This window comes from Cricetulus griseus, chromosome 6 (assembly GCF_003668045.3).
Source record: "Cricetulus griseus strain 17A/GY chromosome 6, alternate assembly CriGri-PICRH-1.0, whole genome shotgun sequence".
Taxonomy (NCBI): domain Eukaryota; kingdom Metazoa; phylum Chordata; class Mammalia; order Rodentia; family Cricetidae; genus Cricetulus; species Cricetulus griseus.
Window position 1 is genome coordinate 33202400 of NC_048599.1, and position 24505 is coordinate 33226904.

General features: G+C 43.5%; 1 protein-coding gene across 5 annotated transcripts in view; it reads right to left on the minus strand.

The window, feature by feature from the left end:
• Positions 1–24505, minus strand: part of Rin2 (Ras and Rab interactor 2) — a 208223-nt gene that overhangs the window by 73141 nt on the left and 110577 nt on the right. For all 5 annotated transcript variants that reach the window (XM_027421603.2, XM_027421601.2, XM_035446250.1 and 2 more), the window contains one exon: positions 24304–24396. In XM_027421603.2, coding sequence (XP_027277404.1) covers positions 24304–24360 — 57 coding nt within the window. In that variant the 5' untranslated portion in view covers positions 24361–24396. The remainder of the gene's footprint in view (positions 1–24303; positions 24397–24505) is intronic.

Below are 24505 nucleotides of genomic sequence, written 5' to 3' on the forward strand. Positions count from 1 at the left end.
AAGTACCAGTGACTTGTTTGGTTGCCTTGTTAGTAACAGACACACTGTTTGCAGGACTAGCATCTTGGGGATACAAAACTGGCCCCGACTGACAGGATAGCGGCCCTGTTTCCCAATCCAGTGTTTTTGCTACTGTGGGCACGCCCAGGCCTCTGTGGCTGAGCTGGAAGTCTGAGCAAGCAGATATTTGCACAGTGCACAGGCGCCTTGTAGGAAACAGAAAGCCCAGGAAATGAAAATGAAAACCTAGCATGACTCCACCAGGCCTTCCAGCCTTCAGATGAGCCCATCAGAAAGTCAGAAAGCAGCTTGAGGACTTTCAGAGTTAACATCGAGGTTCCCCATCGACACACCGGTTCAGCCCTCAGAGCCTATTTCTATAGCTAAGAGACCAACGCAAAACTGGAGAAAAAAGTTTTCTTTCAAAGTGACGCTTGAGGGGTGGGGTGAGGCTGGAGACAGTTTGGTGGTTAGGAGCACTGGCTGCTCCTCTAGAGGATGTGAGTCTGATTCCCAGCACCCACATGACAGCACACAACTATCTGTAACTCCAGTTCTAGAGGGTCTGACGCCCTCTTCTGGTCTCTGTGGGTAACTGGGCATGCAAGTGGTATGAAGACATACATGCCGGCAAAACATTCATACACATACAATAAATAAAAATGTAATAAACAGACAAAGTTGCCAGTGGGCACCAAAGAGTCAAGCTCATGCCATCTTGCTTATCAGTTTGTTTGGCTCTAATTTGGATGAAGGCCCAGACTCTAACTTGGGAAAGATCTATTTGTTAAATAGAAAACAGAACATCAATAGTTTTAGTTTTTACTTTCTTTAAGAAGTTTTGTATTAGGTTGAACTGTATGGAGTCATGCTGTTTATGGGCCAAATAATTGTTAAACATTGGCGATATCAAATTGGCACACACACATACACACACACACACACACACACACACACACACACACACACACTGACTCAGAGATATTAAAGCTAGTTCAAGATGCTATTCTTAGGAACAGTACAGTGATGCATGCCTGTAATCCCAGCTCTCTGGAGGCTGAGGCATGGGGATTGATTACAAGTTAGAGGCTGGCCTGGGATACACTGTATCAAAGAGGAAAGGAAGAAGGAAAGAAAGGGAAGGAAAGAAGGGAGGGAGGGAGGGAGGAGGAAGTAGAGAGGGGAGGAAAAGGGTTCAGGAATAGGGGAGAGGCAAAGTGGGGAGGGACAAGGGTGAAGAAGAAAGAAGTAGGAAGAGTGCTTTTTCATGCACTGATTACGTTTGCCTTTTATATGTGTTATGTCCCTTTGTTTGTTTATAATTTATTTATTTTTGTTTTATGGGCATTGGTGTTTTGCCTGCATGTATGTCTGTTCATGTGAAGGTGTCGGATCTAGAAATGAAGGTGTCAGATATAGGAGTTACAGACAGTTGTAGGTGTTGGGAATTGAACCAGGTCCTCTGGAAGAGTCTGGAAGAGCAGCCAGTGCTCTTAGCCACTGAACCCTCTCTCCAGCCCTGTTTCTTTGTTTTTTTGAGACAGGGTCTCAGTATGTAGCCAAGGCTGACCTCCAACTTAGGATCTTCCTGCCTCAGTCTCCCAAGTGCTGGGACTATTGGAATGTACCACCATACTGGCTTTACATTGACTCTTCACTTAATAGTTTTTGCTAGCCAGAAACAGCTTAAGCTGTGGATTTGGAGCTGGAGAGATGGCTCAGCAGTTATAAGCACCTGCTGTTCTTGCAGAGGACCTGGGTTTAGCAGCCATATGGTGAATCACAACCATTAATAACTTCAGTTCCAAGTGGTACAGCCTGGGTCTTGGGGTGTGATTTCAGGGGGTGGCTTAAACTCTAGAGACTTCAGTTTCCTCATAGACTAAGGAGTTGAGCAGGCTTCTGATGCTCTTTCTAACTTAAATGTGGTGTCCCCAGATGCCCCACTGGGCCTTCCCTGAGTATGGTGGTGTCACACTCACTTCCTTTTTTTTTTTTTTTTTTTGACTTCCTACTGAGCAGCTGTCTTTACTGAGCTTTCTCCAAGCACCAGAGGAAAACGAATGACTGACTCACTGACTCACTCTTTCCTGAAGGCAATCTAAAACACATAGGTCATCATTTTAAATACGAAACCTATTGGATTTGATGTTTCCAACCCAAGGAATTGACCCAAAGAAAGACACATGAAAGAATGTTCTCGAAGCGTCATTTATAACACTGATTGATGGAAAAAGGCCTCGATGTCTAGCAACTGTGGACCTGGATAAATGGTGTGGTAGAGCAACATAAAAGAATACTATGCAGCCAACAAATGGCGGACCTGGTACTAAGATAAAGGCACTGAGAACAATATGTGTCCTCTGAGCCCATATATATATATATATATATATATATATGTGTGTGTGTGTGTGTGTGTGTGTGTGTGTGTGTGTGTGTGTGTGTGTGTGTGTGTGTGTGTGTGTGTTTGTGTGTGTGTGTTTGTGTGTGTGTGCGTGTGTGTGTGTGTGTGTGTGTGTGTGTGTGTGTGTGTGTTTATGTATGGAATGTTGTAATAGAATTATAAATTAACAAAACACTATATATAACAAAAAATTATAAATTAAGCAAAAACCTGGACACTCATTGTTCTCTGGGCTCATTTCTGTTGGCCAACTGTAGGCCCAACACAGTACAGGTGGTGACCTTTTCCCTTATTATATTGTAGTAAACATTTCTAAATTGATTCACTTTCTTTTTCCTCAAAGAATAAACAGATATCTTCATTAGCAAAGAACTTATTCAGTGGGTGAGACACACAGCAAGCCTGGCCTGCACAGCAGAAGGATTAACTGGTTATGTTCTCAGAGCCCCTGGTCTCTGCTATTTAGTACTTCAGTCAGAGGGTTATAATTCTGCCTTATGCAAATGGAAACACCAGGTTTCTGTATTGGTGCAGGCCTTGATAAACAGTCTAGGATGTTCTGTCAGCAGCCATAGTAGAGCTAGTCATCTTCTTCCCTTCCCTGGAGCCAGGGAGTTAGTTGCTAGTCACTGGGGTATTCACCTATCTCTCGTGGACATGGTCTCATTATACAACCCAAACTCATTTGGACTTGCAATGCAGCCCAGGCTCCCCTGGAATTTGGGATGCCTATATCCCAGCTTCCTGAGCGCTGAGATCACAGGTCTGCACTACCACACCTAGCTTTAAGCTCTGTCTTCCCTTCCTTCTTCCTTTTTCTTGTCTTCCTTCCTTCCTTCCTTCCTTCCTTCCTTCCTTCCTTCCTTCCTTCCTTCTTTCCTTCCTTTCTTCCTTCCTTCATGAATCTTAATTACATACCAGGGTTGACTTTAATATGGACTCACATTCTTTATTTCAAGCATTAGTTATGTAGAACATACATTTCCCTAGTTAAAAAATATGAGCAAACTCTAATTTTCCTCATGCCTCATTGGTTCTACCCAACCCACGCCAAATCCCTATAATTTTAAACTCACTAAGCATCATTGTCTGTGAGCACAGTATCAATTCCCCAGATGCTTCTAACCCAGCCTGAGCTATGTGGGATGTGGTCCAGGATAACTTCAATAAAGAGGTCACTGCTTCAATGACACTGGGAGCACCCATGATGCCAACCTTTTCCACATGATTACATAAAACTGCCGCACACTCCACGGAACCTTGGAGATGCAAAGTGAATCGTGAGCAGTATGGGTTCAGGGTGGGAAGAGAGTGTGCCGGGCCAACCAGACCTGCTGGCTGTAGGCTTTCTGTGGATGACCATCTCCCGGGAGTGGTCTGCCAGAATAGCACATGAAATGTGAACTCAAGAGCACTGCTGCTCCCCAATGGGAACTGCGGTATCTGTGGTTCAGGTTTTAACAATAATTGTAATAAAAAGAATAGCCCGAATGTTCAAAGGGGAAGAACTACAGTGGAGGCATGAACCTGCAACTTGCAACATCAGGATGAGAATTTGGCAACAGGGAGATGGCAACAGGGATCTGTAAGCTCAGGATGATCATGCCTTCTGAGCACATACTCCCAGTTTGGAGAAAGGTGAGGTGGGGAGATGCTGAAAGCAGAATTTGTTCTTTAAGGAAATGCGCAGCACAGCTATTCTCATTTTCAGGCAAATGATCGGCAACCCCAGGGGATGAATCACTAAGATGTGAAACTTAGTGCAACACAAAGGCCTTGTTCCTGGCAGGGAAGCTGCTGAGTCCCTGGAGGCTGTTTCAGACAGGACTTTCATAGCAGGTACTACTGGTGCCTGCATAGGCCCCACAAGTCACTGCCCCCTTACTGTGCCATTTTTCTCTATAGCAAGTACCTGAAGTCTCTGCACAGAACAACCCCAAACATTGGAGAGTCAATAGCCCAGGAGAGCTCTCAGCTGGGGAGTCAGGAGTTGGTGCAGGAATGAGCCAGCTTCCTCAGCAGCTCACAGCTTCCCAGAGCCTCTGAGATTGGCTGAGATGATCTTGGCTGCCTCTCCTTGTTGCCTCACTTCCTGTTCCCAAACTTGAGCTTCCTGTGCCCACCCCCTAAACAAGATGGGTCTCAGGACCCCTGGGTACTGAATTCTCATATCTGTCTTCATAAAATGGTGTAGGATTTTCATATTACCTATGCAATCCTCTGTAGGGAGACACCGTAACATGCCTCCTAAGGGCTGGCTACAGGTGTGCCTGACCATGCCTGTCAGGGCATGTCAAGGTGAGGTCAGGATGACACATATTAGGTTCTTAAGGGGCTGCAGGCACATGGGGGCCCCTTCTCTCTGGATTGGCTGCCTTGATGCCCCTGGCACGCTCTGGCTTGTATTTGGCTGGTGTTTATCTGAATAAAGATATCTTAAACCAACAGACTCTTGTTATAATCCTCCTACGCATCTTAAATCATCCCTGGATCACTTATAATTCCCCATACAGTGTAAGCACTGGGGAAGTTGTTCTTATATTGTGTCATTGCAGAAATAATGGCAAGAAAGTTGATATATGCTCAGCACAGATGTAATTGTTCCCTTGATATTTTTCATTAATGTTTGAATTCATAGATGTGAAAGGCACAAATATGAATACAGGGCTCACTGTACAAGCTTTTCTTTATCCATCTTCCCATTGCCACTTAGAGTAGTTTGGTTCTTCAGCCTATTATGCATAGTGATGCGGCAAACATGGGAGAACACACATCTCTTGGACATACTGAGATTATATATTTTGGATATATACCCAAGAATGGGAGAGATATCTACAGAGAAAACTATATAACAATGATGGAAGAAAAAACACAAATAAATGAAAAGCTAACCCATACTTGTGAATTACAAAATTTATATTGTTAAAATATCCACACCATCCAAAGTAATCCATGAATTCAAGGCAATCTGTGTTAAAATTCTGATGGCCTTTTCATAATAATAGAAGAAATCTTAAAATTCATTTGAACCCAGAATGCACTGAATAAAAAAACAATCGAGCAAGAAGAACAAAGCTAAAATCATCAGACAAATAAACTTTAGAATATTCGACAAAGCTACAGAAACCAGAACTGTATGGCATTAGCATAAATACAGTAACATAGGCCAATGGAACAGAATAGAGGGAACAGAAATAATCCTTCACACTTACAGAAAACTGATTTTTGAGTAGTATGCCGACAGAACTTCAGAGTGGCAGAGGGCAGTTTAATGAGTGGTGCTGAGAAAATTGGGTGTCTGCATGCCCAAGAATGAAACTAGATTCCCAGCTTTAACTGTATGTAAAAATGACCTCAAATAATTAAAGACTTAAGTGTAAGAACCAAAACTATGAAGCTACTAGATGATAGCATAGGTGATTTCTCCATCACATTTTTCAGGCCACACATATTTTTGGACAGGATCTCAAAAACCACAGACAACAAAGGCAAAAAAAGAAAAAAAGAAATACAAAATAGGGTTACATCTAACTAAAAATCTGCACAACAAAGGAAATGAGGAAAGAATTTGAATTTTGAATAGGGTAAAGGGTTAATAGACAGACTATCTATCTATATGAAACTGAAATTACTCAACAGCTAGAAAAGCAGCATTATTTTTTTTTTAAATGAGCAAGGGACCCAAATAGATATGTTTCTAAACCACAATATACAAGTGGTCAATGGACATATAAGAACAATGTTTAACATCATTAATTATCAGGGAATTGAGAATCAGAGTGAGTTTACGTTATCCAATCAGAATGGCCGCTAGAAATAAAAACAACCCCTTCCCCCAAAACAACAAGGGTAGCTGTCCTGGATCTGGAGACTACACCAGTTCTTATTGACCACCTACAGGAATATGGTTTAGTATAGCCATCATGGAAAACAATATGGAAGTTTTTTTAGAATCTCAGGGCTGGTTCCTGAATCAATGGCACACATCCTAAGTACTTCACCCCTCCCAGCCAGCAAACACTGGGATTTTCATTTCAAAATAGCAACTTGGGTTCAACTTCGGTCCCATTTAATTCAACACAGGCCCAACAAACACAACATACTGCTTCATGCTCCTTGTAAGTGAGTGGGTTCCTCAATCAGAGTTTTACTATTCCCATTTGGGGGCAAGAGAAATGCATAGCATTCTTTAAAAATGAGATGCAGACTGCAGAGTGAACAGTGGAAGTGTTCGTGACCATCAGAAGATGGAAATGCTGCAATTATCTATGCGTGGAGCGATGGGTCAGTACAGTGTGATGATGAAGCATTATTCTAATCCTCAATATGGGAGGACACTCTGATGCAGGCTACAACATTAGCGGATCCTGAGGATATTATGCTAAGTGACACAAGTCAGTGAGAGAAGGATAAATATCATAGCCCACTTACAGGGGAACCTAAAGTGGTCATATTCACAGAAGCAGAGAGAATGGTGGTGACCAAGACGAGAGGAAACAGAAGACAGTTTGGTGACAATAGTTTCAGTTTTGCAAGATGAAAAGAGTTTGAGAGCTGAAGGGTGGCAATGGTTGCACAATAATGTAAATGTGCTTAATACCACAGAAGTACACATTTTAGAAGAGCTAAAGTTATGTATTTTATGTTACACATGCTTAGCTACAATTAAAAAACAGCAACAACAACAAAAAAACATATATAGTAGAAGACCATTTTTCTTGGGAGTTTGCCATTGCTACTGAATAGATGTTTGCTTGTTTGTTTTTTTATAAACCCATGCTGTGGTCCTGAGGCCAAGTCCTACAGAATCCCAATTGTGAAGTAACAGGCTCCCTCCTTTTCATTGATTCTTTGCACACAGGATGAGGTCATCTTTGTGTGGGACACACTCAGATGCTGGGGATAAAATGCTTTCCTATACCTTGATGCTTCTATTTCCTGGGGCATCATCTAGCCAGGACAGTGAGGCAAAGCCTACTACTCACAGTCAGCAGAGTAGTGTGGGATTGCATGCCAGCTGACAAAGCCAGGATCCTTCTACTGTGACTAGCCTTCTGGAATCAAGCAGCTGGGCTGGGATATCCCAGGAGGGCCCATCTGATATAGCAGAGATGACCAACCTGGACAAGCGCAAACCCCATACCTCTCTCCTTGTGTCAATGGGGAAGGGTGAGAAGCCCCAGTTTTATTCTGGTTTACAACATTTTACTTCCACTGAGAAAATTTTCTGAAGCCAGATGACTTTTGTCTGACTCAAGCTGACACATACTTGAGAAAGATTCTTGGACCTGAGGCTGAGCCTTGGGATCTGTTCTTAATGCTTAGCTTAATCTAACTATCAAAACACTCAGAGCGGATAGTCAGAAATAGGTGCAAGCTGCCATACGAGTCCAACTCCTGTTCATAGCATCACTATACACAACAGCCCAGAGTTGGAAGCAAGTCTTCCATTCACAGATGGAAGAACACATAAACAAAATGTGGTATATGAATAAAATGGAATAATAGTCAACCCAAAAAGTAAATTCTGACATGCTATTCAGAGGACTATAGCCTTCCTCCATTGTGTGGTCCCAAGGCCATGGCTGGCTGGTTATACATCCACACATTAGGCTCACTCATGTTTTTTTGTTTGTTTAGTTTTTAGTTGTATTGATCATTTTTATTATCACTGTGATCAAAATGACTGGAGAAACATCTTGTGGAAAGAAGGATTGATTTTGGCTCACAGCTCCAGAGGGATCAGTCTGCTGTATTGGGAAAGTCATGGCCGACACAGCAGCCCATATCATTATGAACCAGGAAACAGGAAGCTGGCATGGAGTGGTGAGGGGGTAGGTACTAGCCTTTGTTCCCTTATCCCTTGTCCCCTTTCATTCCTCTTGTGCTTCCAGCCCATAAGATGGGTCTTTCCCTCTCGGTTAATCCTCTGGAAATGCCCTCAGAGACCAGTGCATTCTAATGTCCTAAAGATTCTAAATTCAGCCATGTTGACACTGAGAATGAATCATCACACAGGTGATAACAGAGACAGAACTTTGGCACTTGCACACACTGGGAAGCTTGCTAACAGTGAACCATGCCACCAGTTCTTGTACTCACTCATGACAATGGGCTGTTCTAAGAGTCGTGACATTTATTTCTTGGCTTCACATAAACACCATTTAAAATCAGTACCAAGTATATGGACTGAGTGAAAATTCATTAGACTGGACATCGATGGGATTACTTTCTATAACACATGGCATCTCAGTAGGAAATTAAACATTTAATCAACAAAACAAATGCAACAGAATCATTTGGAGATAAAAGACTCATGATACATGAATGTTGTGGGAGATCCTGCGTGGATCTAGGAAGATGGAAAAACAGTTAAGGACAGCTAGCGCCATCAACAAACCCAGAAGATGGGCTAGAGAAGGTTCTTTGATCAATATTTCATTTCTTGGTCTCACCATGGACCATGTTGAAATAACAAAGTTTATAGCCAGATGTGGTAGCACACATCTGCACTCCAAGAAATCTAGAAGCAGAGACAGCAGGATTTTGAATTCAAGGACAGCTTAGGTTCACAGTGACATCTTGCCTTAAAATAATAAATAAGTAAATAAATAAATGCCATTGTTCTCAGGATTTAGAGCTACATAGTTGGGGTTCCTTCAATATATTCTCAAGTGGCTCAGAAAATATGCTACTGTGTGTATGCTATTCCTTATAGAAAGAGAAAATCACACAGACATACACACACACACACACACACACACACACACACACACACACACACACACACACACACCCTGATACCATTACACTCTTGTGTATTTATGAAGACAGTGGTAGAGCAAGTAGGGACAAGTGTAAGCAATTAGGGAGCTGGAACTAGGGTAATGAATGGGTTTTTACAGGAATTGTCATGCTATGACAGCAACTTTTATGAAATTTAAAACTCTATCAGTAAAAACCACTCCCCTCTCAGGAAATGAAAACTCCTTTCAGCCATGCACCCAGGGTTGACAGCAGGCTGCCCGGAACCATTTCTTTAATTTTTAGTGTGTCTCCAAAACTCACTTTGCACATTCTTGTTGGGAGCTCTTTCTTTTGGAAAGTTCTGTCAGTTCTGTTCCTTGCCCTCAAAATCTGTAATAACGTAAACTTGAACAGTGGAAGTGAGGCCAGCTGCTCTGGAAGGCACACCCATTCCTGCTCAGACTGGCAGTTCTGGGGCATGGTGACCAGTGCCAGTGGCCACCAGGCAGGACTTCTTGTTCCAGGGAGAGGTTAACCTTTAGTTTCCTGAAGAGTCTGGGACCCACAGCTATGGTTTGAAGCATTCTCTGGCTCTTGCTCCTGTAGGACCCCTGGGGCAAGACAGTAACTGGCCTATGCCTCAGTTTGCTTACCTGAAGAGGGATAATGGACAGTGGTAGTTTGGTGGGGAAAGAAGGGAGCTACTGTGAGGAATATGTCCAGCACATTGTGGGCATAAGGCCCCAGTCAAAGTCAGCCCATGCCACTGGTGGAGACAGCCACTGAGTGTGTGAGAACATTAGTGCACAGCAGAGTGTGTATGAGTGCACACCTGCACACACTCCCATGCATACACACTGACACAAACACATGTACACACATATACCACAATACACATTTACATACATACACACTGACTTATTTATGTACACATACATTCACACACATATAGACATATACATATACAGTCACACAGTGACACACACATACACATGCATATATGCATGCATACCAAATATATAATCACATATGCACACATACACACACATGCATATTTGTAGTTGTTGTTTGTTTTGTTTATGACGGCTGGTCTCAAATCCACTGTGTAGCCAAAGAGGATGACCTTGAACTCCTGATATTCCTGCCTCCACCTCCTTAAAGATGAGATTACAGGTGTACATCACCACCACACCCAGCATAAACATCTGCCTTTACCGACCTCACCCAGAGGATTTGGCTGTCAGTGGTTCCAGAAGGAGTGACTTTCCATGTCACTATATTGTTAACTTTGGTGTCATTTGAGAAATATACAACTTTTATTAGTGGGATGGGAGAGGTGGCTCCGTGGGTAAAGTGTTTGCTGAGCAGGCATGAGCTGCCTGAGTTTAGATCCCCAACACTCATCTAAAAATCCCAGTGTGAAGGTGGGAGAAGATGAGGGGGGCAGTGTGAGGGAGCAGGCTCCCTGGCCAGCTGGTCTAGATATTAGGTTCAATTAGACACTGTTTCAAAACATGGTGGTACATACCTTTAATCCCAGGACTTCAGGGGGCAGAAGCAAAAGACTCTCTGGGAATCTGAGGCCAGCTTGGTCAACATAGTGAGTTTTAGGGCAGTCAAGACTACATAGTGAGACACTCTTTTTTTTAGGAAAAAAAAAGGTGAGCAGGGCATAGTTGTACACACCTTTAATCCCAGAACTCAGGAGGCAGTGGCAGGTGAATTTCCTCGAGTTTAAGGCCAGCCTGGTCTACAAAATGAGTTCCAGGACAGTTAGGGTTGTTACACAGAGAAACCCTGTCTTGGAAAAAATCAACAAACAAACAAACAAACAAAGCAACAACAATTACCAACTTTTGGCCTCCACAATACAAACACAGAGGTAAGAATAAAGAGTAAAAAAATTAAAATTTAGTTCCATATAAATAGTGATTACTGAGCTGGAACTTTTTGAGTTTGAGTTTGTAAGCTGGGAGACATGGCAGGGGACATCCAGGCTTGAAGATTAGTAAACCAGAAGCCATGCTGTTATGGTGACAGGTTGTTCTATTTCCTTCAGTAGACTGACTCTGAAACCCAGAGGGTAGACATGTTGCATCCTGTCTGTAATTTCCATCACTTGTCCCTTAAGTCAGCTCTTTTCAAATAGAATAGTAGGCATGCAACACACAGCCACTGTTTCTGAATGGAAGTGTGTCCTTCAGATCCTGCTGTCTGTAATTACCACCTCTCCTGTTTGATTTGGAAGAGTTTTGAAAGTTCAAACTAGAAGGCTGAGTTAGTGAACAAATAAATGAAGATGGCTCTGGGTTGCCTGACATTTTCTCAACCCTCATGAAACTTCCTGATGGTGAGAAGCTGTTCTTTGCAACATTCATTTATTTACCCAAGGATTAGTATTAATCACCTCTCTGTTATTCAAACCTTTTATAAAGCCCGTACATATAGAGGAGAGAACACAATGTTTCTTGGATGACTTTCACCAAGCTTTGAAGCCACAGCACTACAGATGTGATGGGTGGAGACAGGATCACACTGTCCTGACTTTAGGGACATCTCAGGCACAGGAAGGTTAAAAAGCACACTCTGAGCTGGGCATCATGACACTTGACTCTCATACCAACGAAGCTGCTAGAAGTTGGAGGCCATTCTGGGCTACACAACGATATCAAGTCTAGTTTGGGCTATCTCGGCAGACCCTGTCTCAGAAACAAAACAAAACAAAATAGTCAAAATCAAAAAAACAGCCAAGACTGCTTGAGCGCTGGGGATATAGCTCAGTTGTAGCATGCTTGTCAACATGCACAAAGCTGTGACTTCATCCTCAGCACTACACAGACCGGGTGCGGTGGCGCAGGCTTGTGATCTCAGCTCTCAGGAGGTGGAGGCAGGAAGTCATAACTTCAAGGTCATCCTCAATACCCAGTGAGTTCAAAGCCAACCTGCACCAAATGAGGCCCTGTGTCCACAACAATGTCATCATCACCATCATCATCATCATCAATCATCATCAACAACAACAACAAAACAGTTTTTGAAGCCACAGAGATAAAGTAATTTTAAGCTAGGCATGTCCTAAGAACTCTGTTTATAAATAGTTAACCATTGGTTGTTCGAGTCTGTGATCAGTGTTGTACTCAAGAGCCTGAGGCAGGCTCTCTGGGAGTCTGAGGCTAGCTGGGCTTCACAATGAGACCTTGTCAAAATAAATAAGGAAGGAGGGAGCGAGAGAGGGAAGAAGGCAAGCAGGGAGGGACGAAAGCAAGAAGGAAAGACACCCAGTTAACTAGCTCCAACTGACAACAGCTTCCTTCCCCTTAGTGTGAGGCCACATCTACAGCGGGCACTATCCACCATCCCACTCAATTCACATGTCCCCTTGAGCACCATGGAGCAGAGACTGCTGTTACTCCCACTTTATTGATGAAGAAACTGAGGCTCTGAGAGGATATGAGGAGTGGCGTAGCAGGGAATGACGGACTGACCAAGCCGGGGCCTTTTCATGAAGCAGGCCACACACAGCTCTGAGGCACTAAAGTAACTTTGGACTCTGAGTTCTGAAACTGCTGTGGGACTGGAGAAGGTGGGAAAATGCCCACAGGTTTCAGACCCGGAGGCTGTGCAAGCCCACACCACCCTCGTTCTCTCCAGCTCAGCTCCCCTGCATCTGTACGTCCCCACTGGCTGGTGGGCATTTCCTCTCCTCTGCTTGGGGCTGAGGCTTGTCTGGAAGCCAGAGAAGCCAGGAAGTTTATTTCGCTGCTGAGAGCCTCATGCAGTTCCTGGGAACAGCCCTGGGAGCAGCCGTTAGCCTCCTTACAGCTCCTTCCCCCAGAAGCTGACAGTCACAGCAGCTCCAGTGTCATAGGTCAGAGGTCATTTTTGGGTAAACTATGGGACCTTGTGCATCTGGACTCACATGGGCTTCTCCTGTTGTCCACGCTTAAAAACTGTTTTAACATTTAAATAAAAAGATATTACATGAAAAAAAAAAAAAACCTCGGGAAATTTATACACCAATCTAGACTTCTAGCTACTTACAAATCTCAGCACTGGGTCATTGTGTTGTTGTCTTCTTTATTTTTGAAGTACTATTTTTATATTAATTTTATATATATTTTATATTATTTATATAATTATATATATATAACAATAATATATATAATATTTTATATTAATTAATTTTCAAACACACCAGAGAATGAATCATGCAATAGTGCCTGCATCAGATGCAATTCTGGGGACCACCAGCCTTCACACTGCTATGCAACTGTTTGGGTGATAGTAGACCCTTGACCTCGTCTTCATTGCTTATGGAAGCCCCTGTGTTGTCTTCAAAGCAGTCATTTCTTCAGTATTATGTGTTCTGAATTACCAACACAGTAAGACAGGATTTAGCTCCTGCAAGAAGCCAGGGCTCAAGGGAGAGCATAAGCTTGTCATATAGCGCATGTGACCACTCCTGACTGGATGAGTAACGAATGAACATTTCTCTGGTTAGGCCGAGGGATCATACATAGGATTGAGGATTCCTTACTGACTTGGCTTTTGATGATCTCGAAAACTACCAATTGCAATAAAAATAATCCCCATTGTTTCCATCCATTTCCCACCAAAAGACTCATGAAAGTTCCCTGGACAGGGCAGCACTGTAGCATTTCTCCATGGGAATCCTCCCACTCTTGACCATTGTTTCTGAACTTTCTTTAATAAATCTACATTTGCTTTGCTTGCTCTTTGTTTCCTTATTCTTCTTGGGCAGATGTGAAACAACGAACATGGAAGACAATGACTTAGGGTGTCGTGGATGTCCCTTGATCTTCTAGCACACTTGCTGCTCAACTTAAACTCACCAAGAGCCAAGAAGGTAACATCCCTCTCAAACACCTCCATGCCTATGTGGACTGGCCCCCTCCTTCCCTTTGTTTGGTGCCTTGCTGTGGACCAATTCCCAGGTCTTGGAATGCCCTTCTTGACCTTTGCCATGACTTTCATAGTATCCCAATAGAAAGTTTTCTCAGCCATCTGTGAATCATCTTCTCAGAAGTGGTACCAAGTTTTGGCTCTTGAGCTTTAAGCAGTTAGACCGTGGCTCCTACAAGAAGACCCAGGGAAACTAGAGTTTCCTAGAATACCCACTCTGCCCTCACTTTGACAACTTGGATATGGGGAAGAAACACATGGCTCCCTTGAGGTGGAATGTCTACTGTCTGGTTTGCTGTGCCCCCACCATTCATTATTGTCCTTCATTCTGAGGCCAAATGTCAGTTGTCATTCATCTTTTTTGGGCTGGGTTGGCTTTGCTTGCTTCTGTTATCATGTGGATCCTGTAGGCATCCAGGCTTGAAGCCTCTGTGTACTCACCCTAGCAATCTTTAACAATCTACAGGGAGGGACTGTGGCTTAGGAAAGAGAAAGGACCTGTACTCTAAATCCAGGCTCCACACTCTAGCTCTGCCCTTACTCTCTGGTCCTTTGGCAGATCAAAGGCCCTGGCATATGTTTGTTTTTGTGTTTTGTTGTTTGTTTTTTGGTGTGTGTGTGTGTGTGTGTGTGTGTGTGTGTGTGTGTGTGTGTGTAAGTGTTTTGCCTGCAAGAGTATCTGTGCACCACTTTCATGCTTGGTGCCCATAGAGGCCAGGAGAGGGCATTAAATCCCCTGAAACTGTGGTTACACACAGCTCTGAGTCTGCCTTGTGGATGCTGGGAATTGAACACAGGTCCTCCTAACTGCTGAGCTATCTTTCTAGCCCCATGTGTTTGTTCATTTGTGACATGACACACTACTACCTTTGAGTCAGGGAACCAGGGCAGGGTTGAAGTCAGCCTTGGATACCTAGAAATAACTTGTCTAAAAACAAAACAAATCAAAACAAAACAAAACCCCTCAAAACCAAATAATCAAGAAAAGAATTGCCTTTGAGAAGTCAGTAAAATGCAAACATGTGCCATCTCAGGACTCAGTGAACTTCTCCACCAAGGGTAAATATTTTAGGCTTTGAAGGCAATGAGTGTGATACCACTCAGCTTGGCAACTGTATGGAAGAAACCTAGACAATACAAAACTCTCTCTCTCTCCCTCTCTCTCTCTATCTCTCTCTCTGTGAGTGTGTGTGTGTGTGTGTGTGTGTGTGTGTGTGTGTGTGTGTGTGTGTGCAGCTATATACAAATAGAGCTTGACTTACAAGTCTTTATTTTTGAGGGCTGCAGTTTGCTGACTGTCCTCAATGACTTGGTCCTATCTCCTGCTGTTTCTCTTCCACTCCACACACTATTTCATGAATTTATTTATTTTTTAAAGTATTCACTAATTGCCTGGGGATATAGCTGAGGTGGCTTACCTATCATATAGGAAGCCCTGGGTTTGATCCCCAATACCACATAAAGTGGGTGAAATGGATACGTCTGAAATCCCAGCACTCAGGAGGTAGAGGCAGAAGGATTGGAAGTTCAATGTCACCCTCAGCTACAAAGAGTTTGAGGCTAGTTTTTTCAGGAGGGTCAAACATGTTATCTGTGAATGAGAAGCAGTCCAGCCCTGGGACAACCTTTAAAAAAAAGGCAGGAGTTTCAATATTCTTCCTTTGTTACCCTCCAAGTGGTCTATAAAGATCAGCTGGTGGGAAACTTAGGCAAAGGGGGCATCGCTGGCAACACCTGCCAGGCACATGAAGAACCATGTTTAGAGAGGCCATCAGGCTGGTCTCAAATGACTGGTGTCCATTGAGGAAATTTGGGAAGATAGTTATACCTTGACTTTTGGGGGTGACTTTTATAAAGGCTGCACTCTGCGTCTGTCCTTGGCTACTCAAAGTCTTCCTCAGTTCTTATCTGCACTAAGAATGGAATCTCATCATCTCACCCAGCTGCAAAACTGGCCCCATCTCTCTCCTCTCTTCATTTGCTGCTGCCTGAGTCCTGGTTCTATGCAGAGCCTCTGATGCTGCTCCAGGCCCCAGCACTGGCACCTTCATTGTTTAGAAAAGTTCTCTTGACTCTTTTTCTCCCTCACAGTTCAACCTGCCTTTCACCTCCCCAAGAAGGCTTCCCAGCACCCCACAGGGAGAACTGCACCCCCTCCCATCCCTCAAGCCCAGGTTTCTCTAACTGTTATGGACTTCCCAGGTACTGCACACTCAGGGTCCAGGACTGGCCCTGCCATCATGGGTGCTGATTACCAACAGGTGGATACCTGAGTCCTGGATTGTAAACATATGCCCATATGCACTGCACATTCTTCACTCACCCAGCTAATTTCCTGAAAACTTGGAGTTACAGTCCACGGATTAGCCAAGCTATGCATAAAGTCAGTAAGAAAATCTCTGCCCTGGAAAAGCAGTAGACCAGAGGGTGCTAAATATATGAATATACTTTCTTCTTTTCATTTTCTTTGATTCCAGAAGGAATCCAGAAGGAACTTTGACCCAGTTAGGAAACCCCAGACAAGGATTATATCCTAATTTACAGTGTGCATCAGTATCTCTCAACCCCAGCACTCCTAAAATGTAGGATTGGTTAATGATCTTGGGAACTGTGGGAAGTTTGGCAGCATTTCTGGCCTCTGACCACTAGAGGCCAGTAGCTCCTCCATGCAAGCTGTGGCTGCCAAAACTATTGCCAGGATCAAGTGGCCAAGTCTGAACCTGGTACTAGCCACGACCTGTACCTTCAAGACTCTGAGATAAGCCATGACTCTGGAAATACAGAGAGCAATAACGAGAATTTCCCCCACGTAACTAATATAGAGAGAAAGCAATCACAGATTACCCAGGCCACTACAGCACAGATCTGAAAAGAGACAGAAACCAAGATATTCACATCACAAACATAATTAAATGGCCCTTTGTCCTGACATAGAAGTGTGTTCATAACAGAGTGTCAGAAAGCAGCAATAACACCACTGCTTCCACAGCCATAGATTGGTTAATATCTCCAGAGTACACGCTGGAACCGATTCATTTTACAACCCAGGTAGGCAGGTGATATCACTCCATTTTCAAAAAAGGGAAGGTGAACCTAGGTCTTCCATCTGCTTCTCTCTCACCCCCTTCCTTCTTACCCCTGAATCTGTGGGCTCAAGCAGTCCTGTAGCTACATCCTCATAAGTAACCTAGATCTCATAGGTGTCTGCTGCCATACCTATCTCAGCCTTGTTATTTAGTTTTTAAGACTAGGTCTACATTATCCAGGCTGTTCTTGTACTCTGTGTGCTCGAGTGGCCCTCTTGCTAGGATTAGATATTTGTCACCACGCAGTTCCAAGTTTTTGTTTTGTTTAAAAGCAACAACAAAGTCCCCTGAATCATACACGGAGACCAGCAGGCAACATTCAGCTTTAGCACTGTTGGCCACACTGTGCTGGAAACTGTCCTGCAAACCCACTCTACCTGTGCGCTCTTTGCTTTTTGGCAAACACAGCACCTGTTGTCTCCAAAGTTCATGGCATTGCTGGAGAGGCATACCATGGGGGCTTACCTGGGATCTAAAGGCATTGGAACCACGGTGAGAGACCTATTTACACACCTAAAAAGCAGATTAGTGTCATCGCCAGAGATAACGGTCCCTGTGCTTGCTCTATATGGAGTGGCAATCCAGAAACCCTGTCAATAAGTCAGATTGCCTGAACCATGTCGAGTGGAAGCATCAAGGTTCCAGCATCGCTGGGGTCAAAGCTTGGGTCCTGGAGACAGACCCTAATGAGCCAGGCTTAGACTGTCTTCAAATAAGATGACTAAAGAGAAAACAAAGTAAGATTTACCCATTGTGACCAAAAACATTTTGAATAAGAGAAAATAAAGGAGTACAGTGACCATGTATGACCTAATAGAGGATAATGCTTAAGGGGAGGGTAAGTGGTTTGGGAGGCTACACTGTTCTGGTCAAAGTGTGGTTGCCCCCATCCTAAAACATCACTGTCTCAGCTCCGGTCAGAACTGTGTAAAATTTTCTCCTCTGGCAGACATCAGGTTTTATCCTTGTCTTTCTCCCAGCACAAGACTCCTTGGATAATGCCAATTTCTTGGGGGTTCATTGTCTCAGCAGTTTAAGAGCTGAAGGGAAGGGCCTACCTGTCTCACCATAGGCTGCCCTTTCTCTTGCCAGGATGGTTATAAATCTCAGGGCAAAGTCAGGCCAGGCTGACCCCCATTCTTTACAATATCTAGTTCTAGGCTGTTTCCCCACCTGTAAAAGGAGGCATTTAGACCAGATAAACATTAAGTCTTCGCTGCCCCCTGTGGCAGCCACCAGCCCTGTATGGCTGTTGATCGCTCAAGATGAAGCTGATATAAGCTGAGACATGCCTGAGTGCAAAACACAAGATGGATTTTAAAAAATGTGTTTTGGCACATATTTCACAATGACATGTTATATCTGGTAAAACATACTATTGCCAATTAAAAATTATAATACAAAATAAAATATTTTTATAAACAATTTTTATTTTCACGAGATCCTGTAGATACACAAGGCCAAATAAAGCTTGCCTTTTGATATTAACTTCACTTGTGTGGTTTTTTTTTTAAACAAAACACAACAAAATCAAACATTTTTCATGTGGCTCCAGAAAAATCTTAAATTACATCTGTAGCTTGCATATGTTTCCATGGGGCAATGATTTCTATAGTCTTTCTATCACTGTAGAAAGTCTGTGAAAAAATGTATTTATGGAAATCAGAAGCCAAATACCAAAGCTTTGCAATATCACAACTAAACTGTTACTCTGACTAAATTTCTAATCACCATTGTTTCTACTACAAGGTATTTTGGTGTATTTGGTGATAGACCATATGAGTGAGCTTTATGGACACTGGAAGATGATACAACCTAGTCACATTCTAGCGGACATGCAGGGAGGTCGAAGGAACACTAACACTCTCCTCTATGGCTTTAAATCAGCCACACATCCACAAGAGGATCTGCTGCATCCAATTTTGGTTACAATGGGTTTGCATTTCTACCTGTCATTTTCCATTCCTCTGTCATATCTTTCCATGACTATGCAACAGTGAATTGTCTTTGGTTGTGCATGTGGAGAAATGAACTGCTAGACAAAGGCAATTCTGAGAACTCAAATGTAGAGAGAGTCACTGAGGTCCAAGCTGCAGTGAGACTGGTGCAGTTCTGGATGACTAAGGGTTTGTTCTGCAGATAGGGTTCTTGAAGACGGAATAGCATTTCAGGTGTCCAGGAAAGACTGACAGTCAAGGGGACTCAGTTGAGATGAAGAGAATCAATCACCCACTCAGCAGAGCCAGATTTCAGCCAAACCACCCCATCCTTTATCAAGCCAGAAAAGAAAGCTCCACTGTGGTTTCTATGACAGGTAGCTGCAGGTTTTCCATCTCTAACAGGCAAGCACAGCTCAGCACCTGGTCTAACCTCTGCAAACCAAGCACACAGAAGGATCTCTGAAATGGAGTCTCTGGAGTGATCAGGGTCCTCAAATGAACCCAGCTGAGGGTGAGATGGGACTTAGGGTCTTACACATGCTAGGTAAGTCTAAATGTGCCATACTTTCTGTGGTTCTCAGCTGGTTTGTGATGGGTTCTGGGATGTCCAAAAGGCTTGGGAGGCAAAGGTGAGCAGGGTCGTGATCCAAACACATTTTCCTCCTGCTTAATTAAGATTAACTTTCACCTTGTCCCTTACACTTAGTATTGGGGGACTCTACATACAAGTTCTGGCAGGCGAGGAGGGTAGGCCAGCCAAGGAAGCTCAAAGGCATTCCTATACACGTGGGTGGTGTGTGCTGGTCACCTTCTGGCATCATTCTTCACTATGTGAGTGAAGAACTTCCTCTTAGGAGATGAGTCATAATGACAAAAGAACAGGAAAAACTTCTGATGGAACTGAAATTGTGGATGGAAGTTTAAATTCTGGAATTATATTGGAACCACAGCTATACCTTTCTTTTATACCATTTCTATGTGTGCACACAGGTTTGTGTGTGTGTGTGTGTGTGTGTGTGTGTGTGTGTGTGTGTGTGTGTGTGGTGAAATTGGAGATCAGGGGACAGCCAGTCTTGGATGTTGTTCCTTAGGTGCCTTTCCTTTTTTTTGTTTCAAGGCAGGATCTCTCATTGGTCTTGAACTTTTTCAAATAGGATGCTATCTGGCCATGAACTCCAGGGACCTACCTGTCTATGCCTCCCATCTTGCCATCCCTGGAATTATAAGTGTATAAAGTGCACCCAGCTTTTTATCTGGGTTCTGGGGATTGAACCAATACTTGTGAGGCAAGTGCTTTATCAACCAAGCCTTCTCCCAAGCTCCCCAACCCAGCCCCTTCACACACACTTACACTTCACACACACACACACACACACACACACACACACACACACACACACTCACACCATTTCTACTTTGATTTTTATCTCCGATAAAAGTGAAGACAGATCACTCACTCAGCCTGTGTGAGCTCTGTGACCAGTGGGTAAGGTGGGTCTACCCAGCCTGGAAAGATAGCTCAGAAGCACAGGTGGTATGAGGGAAAACCTTGGAGGCTGGCAGTCAAAGGTTTTGTGTCAGACGCATGCTGCTGCATCAGAACAGGTGATAGAGAGTTGAGGGAAAAGCAGATACAACCTGATGTTCCTAGAATGTGAAGGTAAAGCCTGCTGACTTGATCTGAAGCAGGTAACTTAGATCAATTTGATGGTAGAGTAGCTGGATGGTGAGCATCATCCATGATGTCTACTCATGAAAGAATGAGGTCCTAAGCAGATGGCAGATGTTATGGAAGAAGGTTATAGACTTGGGGGACCTGTAAAAGATTTGTCAGTACTGGGTCCCTGAATTGGGTAGGGGAGCTTGGAGGAAGCTGTGAGATTCGGAAAAAGAAGGGATCATGATGACTAAGCATCCACATTCCTAAATCAGATCCACCTGGAATGTCTTCAGCCTGGGAGACTTTCTTGCATAACTCTGTCATCTAATATACACTCTTCCATCCAATTCTCCCTTCAAATCTGGTTGTAGCCAGTGTACAGACCTATTACCTAGCTACAGATACCTGGTTACTCTATCTAGGGCTCCATGTCTCTCCAAATCCCCATGTTTACACAATGACCTTATAGAGCAGGAAGACAGCGGCTGTCACAGGTGGCTAAGGAAAATTAATCATGGTGCTGTGAACAACTGGAAAACATGCGTGTCCAGCACAGGATTTATGTGGCTTTCAGGATGTGACCCTACAGGAACAATGACCACAGTTATTCCAGGATCGTCATACCATCTGGGCCTTTTCCACATGCCTTGTGTTCTCTAACCTAAGTTGCTCCCCCAAGCCAGGACACATGAGAAACCACAAATCAAAGCTTGACACTTGTGGTTGGTAGCTCTGGTTAGAGCACACACTGGGTAGGGAGAGCTGTGATGAAGATGAGGTGGCTGAGTTCTTTCAATGAGCTCTGCACGAAACCACAGAGCATTAATAGCCATGAAGGATGATAAGCCTAATGGGAATTCAGATCAGAACCAAGAACCCTCCTCCTTTACGATGTCTGTGGAGAAGTGCTTTACCACTGCATAAGCGTCATTTGAAACTTAGCTCCACTCCTACCTTCCAGTCTCAGCTGTAAAGTGAATGTCCACTTCCTTAATAGAGATTTCTCTGGAACCACAGGGTAGGTTGCCTATTCTCAGAGGCCCCATTACTTCTTATCCCAGGGACTGTCCTCTTCATGACTGATAATACTGTGTGCTGATTTTGGTAGTTACCCTTCTTTGCCACCAGACTAACAGTTCCATGAGGTCAGGAGTGGCTTTTGGTTTTTCTCCAGCTGGCCTGGGTTAGAGCTTGGTGGAGTCACAGGTGCTTAAAAGACATGGCTCTCAATAAACATGAGGCATAATGGATGAGCCCACGAGTCCTAGGATGTGCAGAAGGGCATATCGTATGGGCCACTGGATTTCAGCTTGTTATTAATAAATGTTCAAATCGTATTACTTTATCCTTGTGGATAACTCTATGCCTAATGATGGTGAAGAACACAGATCAACAATGTGTGTCAACATACGGGATGGGAAAAAAAAAAACCCTAATAAAAGTGACTGCCATTTACATGAACATCTAACTTCAAGTATATAATTTAAGCTCTGTCAAAACTATAGATAATAATAAATGGTTCAGACATCTTTGCCAGAATATCCCAATGGGTCTGACCCTGGAGAGGTCAAGAAACAGGACTCATGATTGCTTAACTAGCTTCCATCTCTTCCCTGGTGATTCCTTCATATAACATCAGACAGTATTACAAGTCAATTACTGTGCCTGCTGGTCTACTGAAAATTAAAAATGAAAACCACCACTTTCCCAGGGCTGGGAACAAGCAAACAAACAACTGACCAAAACCAACTTTCAGATGGACAGTTCATTGGTTTCAACAGGACATCTCCTCAGAAATTTTCAAACACAGTTTTGACCTCACTCTATTTTCTTCTTTCGCCTTGACTTTGAAGTCTAACTACTATGTAAGCTATGATTCCACAGGGCTCGCTGTACATCCTAAGGTGGTAATTAAGGACTAGCCAATATTTAGGCTAAGTTAGGCAATGCTTTGGGATGAAGCAGGGCTTGAGATGTTGTCTTTGCAAGCATATCTCAGTGTAAGACACAATCTAGGGCCCTGGGGTTCAGCTCCAGGTCCCCAAGAGACCAAAGGACTCTCACCTCCTCCCATCTGTCTCATGTGGGGAGAAGTTACACAGGTCTGATGAAAGCTGAGTAAACTTATTGAGAATTGAGATTGCTTATGAGGACACAGCTTAACTATCTGCACTGAACGGAGGTCATTTGTGTCAATACAACTTAATTCTTCTTTCTTCTTGCCCACATAGTCAAGGCTATAAACCAATAAATAGCTTTTCTATTTACTGCAGGAAATCCCGACAATTTGTTCACTTGGGAAAACAGCTTGCTTTTCAATGATTTACTCAACAAGACTTCCCTCAGGAACGTCTGTCCATCAGCCCAGAGATGCTACCTACCAAGCTTTGCTAAAATCCTGTCATGTTATGTCTTGAAAGTGGTGGCTTAAAGGACATGGGACTTGACATCCAAAGCCTATCAATACACCTTCCTGTGGCCTGTGGCCTAGACACCAATAGGACTATCGTCCTGGTGGTAATAAACTCAGCTTTGCTCTATCAACAAGGCTTTTGGTAGATTTTCTATAGTTGACATTCAACATGGCATCAGTCACAATCTCTTTGGAAACAGGGAATACAGATAAGAGCAAATGCAGCCTTACTTGCACCCTCAAATAAATGCAAATTTATTTTTGCAAAATTCTGAATCATGCCCCCCACCCTAAAAAAAAAATAGAATAAGGAATTTAAAATGCACACTTGAAATGTATTACAGCCAGGTGTTCCAAACAATGGCCCTTGTCCCCAGAGGAGGAACACCAAAGAAACTTTATTGCTTTATTACTGAGGGAAAAGTGCTTATGTTTAGTAGTTCTAAAGTTCTCAAGTGTCAATAAGAACAAGTCAAAAAGTCACAAAAGGGAAACTAATTTGCAAATAAATGTTAGAAATGACTAATCTTAAACACAGGAACTCTATATAAAATACCTTTTAAAAACTTCCCTCATTTAGCCAGAAAGTTACTTTAGCCCCAGCAATGCCCACACGATACAGAAAAGTTGTACAGCTTGAATCTTGTCTTACCGCTGCCCCACCATAAGAAACCTTTGAGTGTTTGGAAAAACACACCAGAACTAATATTTAATCAGTCTATGGTGAGGTCCAGGTTTTCTTTTTCTTCTGCACTTTAATGACTCAGTCGGGCGAATACACTGGTCTCACACCATTAATTTTCTGGAAAGCAAAGTCCAGCTCTCATTCTAAAATTCCCCAGCTGAAAGCACCGGAACAGTTCACCGGGACAGAGTCCCTCCAGGGTCCCATCTACAGTGTGGCATCTCTGCCCCAGTCGCGAGCCAGTGAGGAAGTATTAAATCACAAAAGCCCCAGCCTGCTGCTGTGAGCACCAAGCCTGCTCTCGGTCAGGCAGGCTCCCCTGGCCCCAGCTAGTTCAGCCAGCAGGCTTCCAAGCACCCAAGCTGCAAGCTTCGGGTGCTTGCAGCGCCCCAGGCAGCCACGAAGAGGAAGCAGAGCTGAGATCCCAAGTCCGGCTTTCTTTTACCTTAAAGAAACTTCCTCGCTTGTCCAGACCGCGGGCGCCCATGGTCCAAACTGACATTTCCCCCAGCGAGGCTCTACTGCACGCCAGGGACTCCTGAAGGTAGAGACATTTTCAATGGTTAGTCCAGCCTGTAGGAAATTCCTTTCTAAGCCACAGAACACTCACAACAACATTCCTGCCAAGATCTTTTTCCGTCAACAAC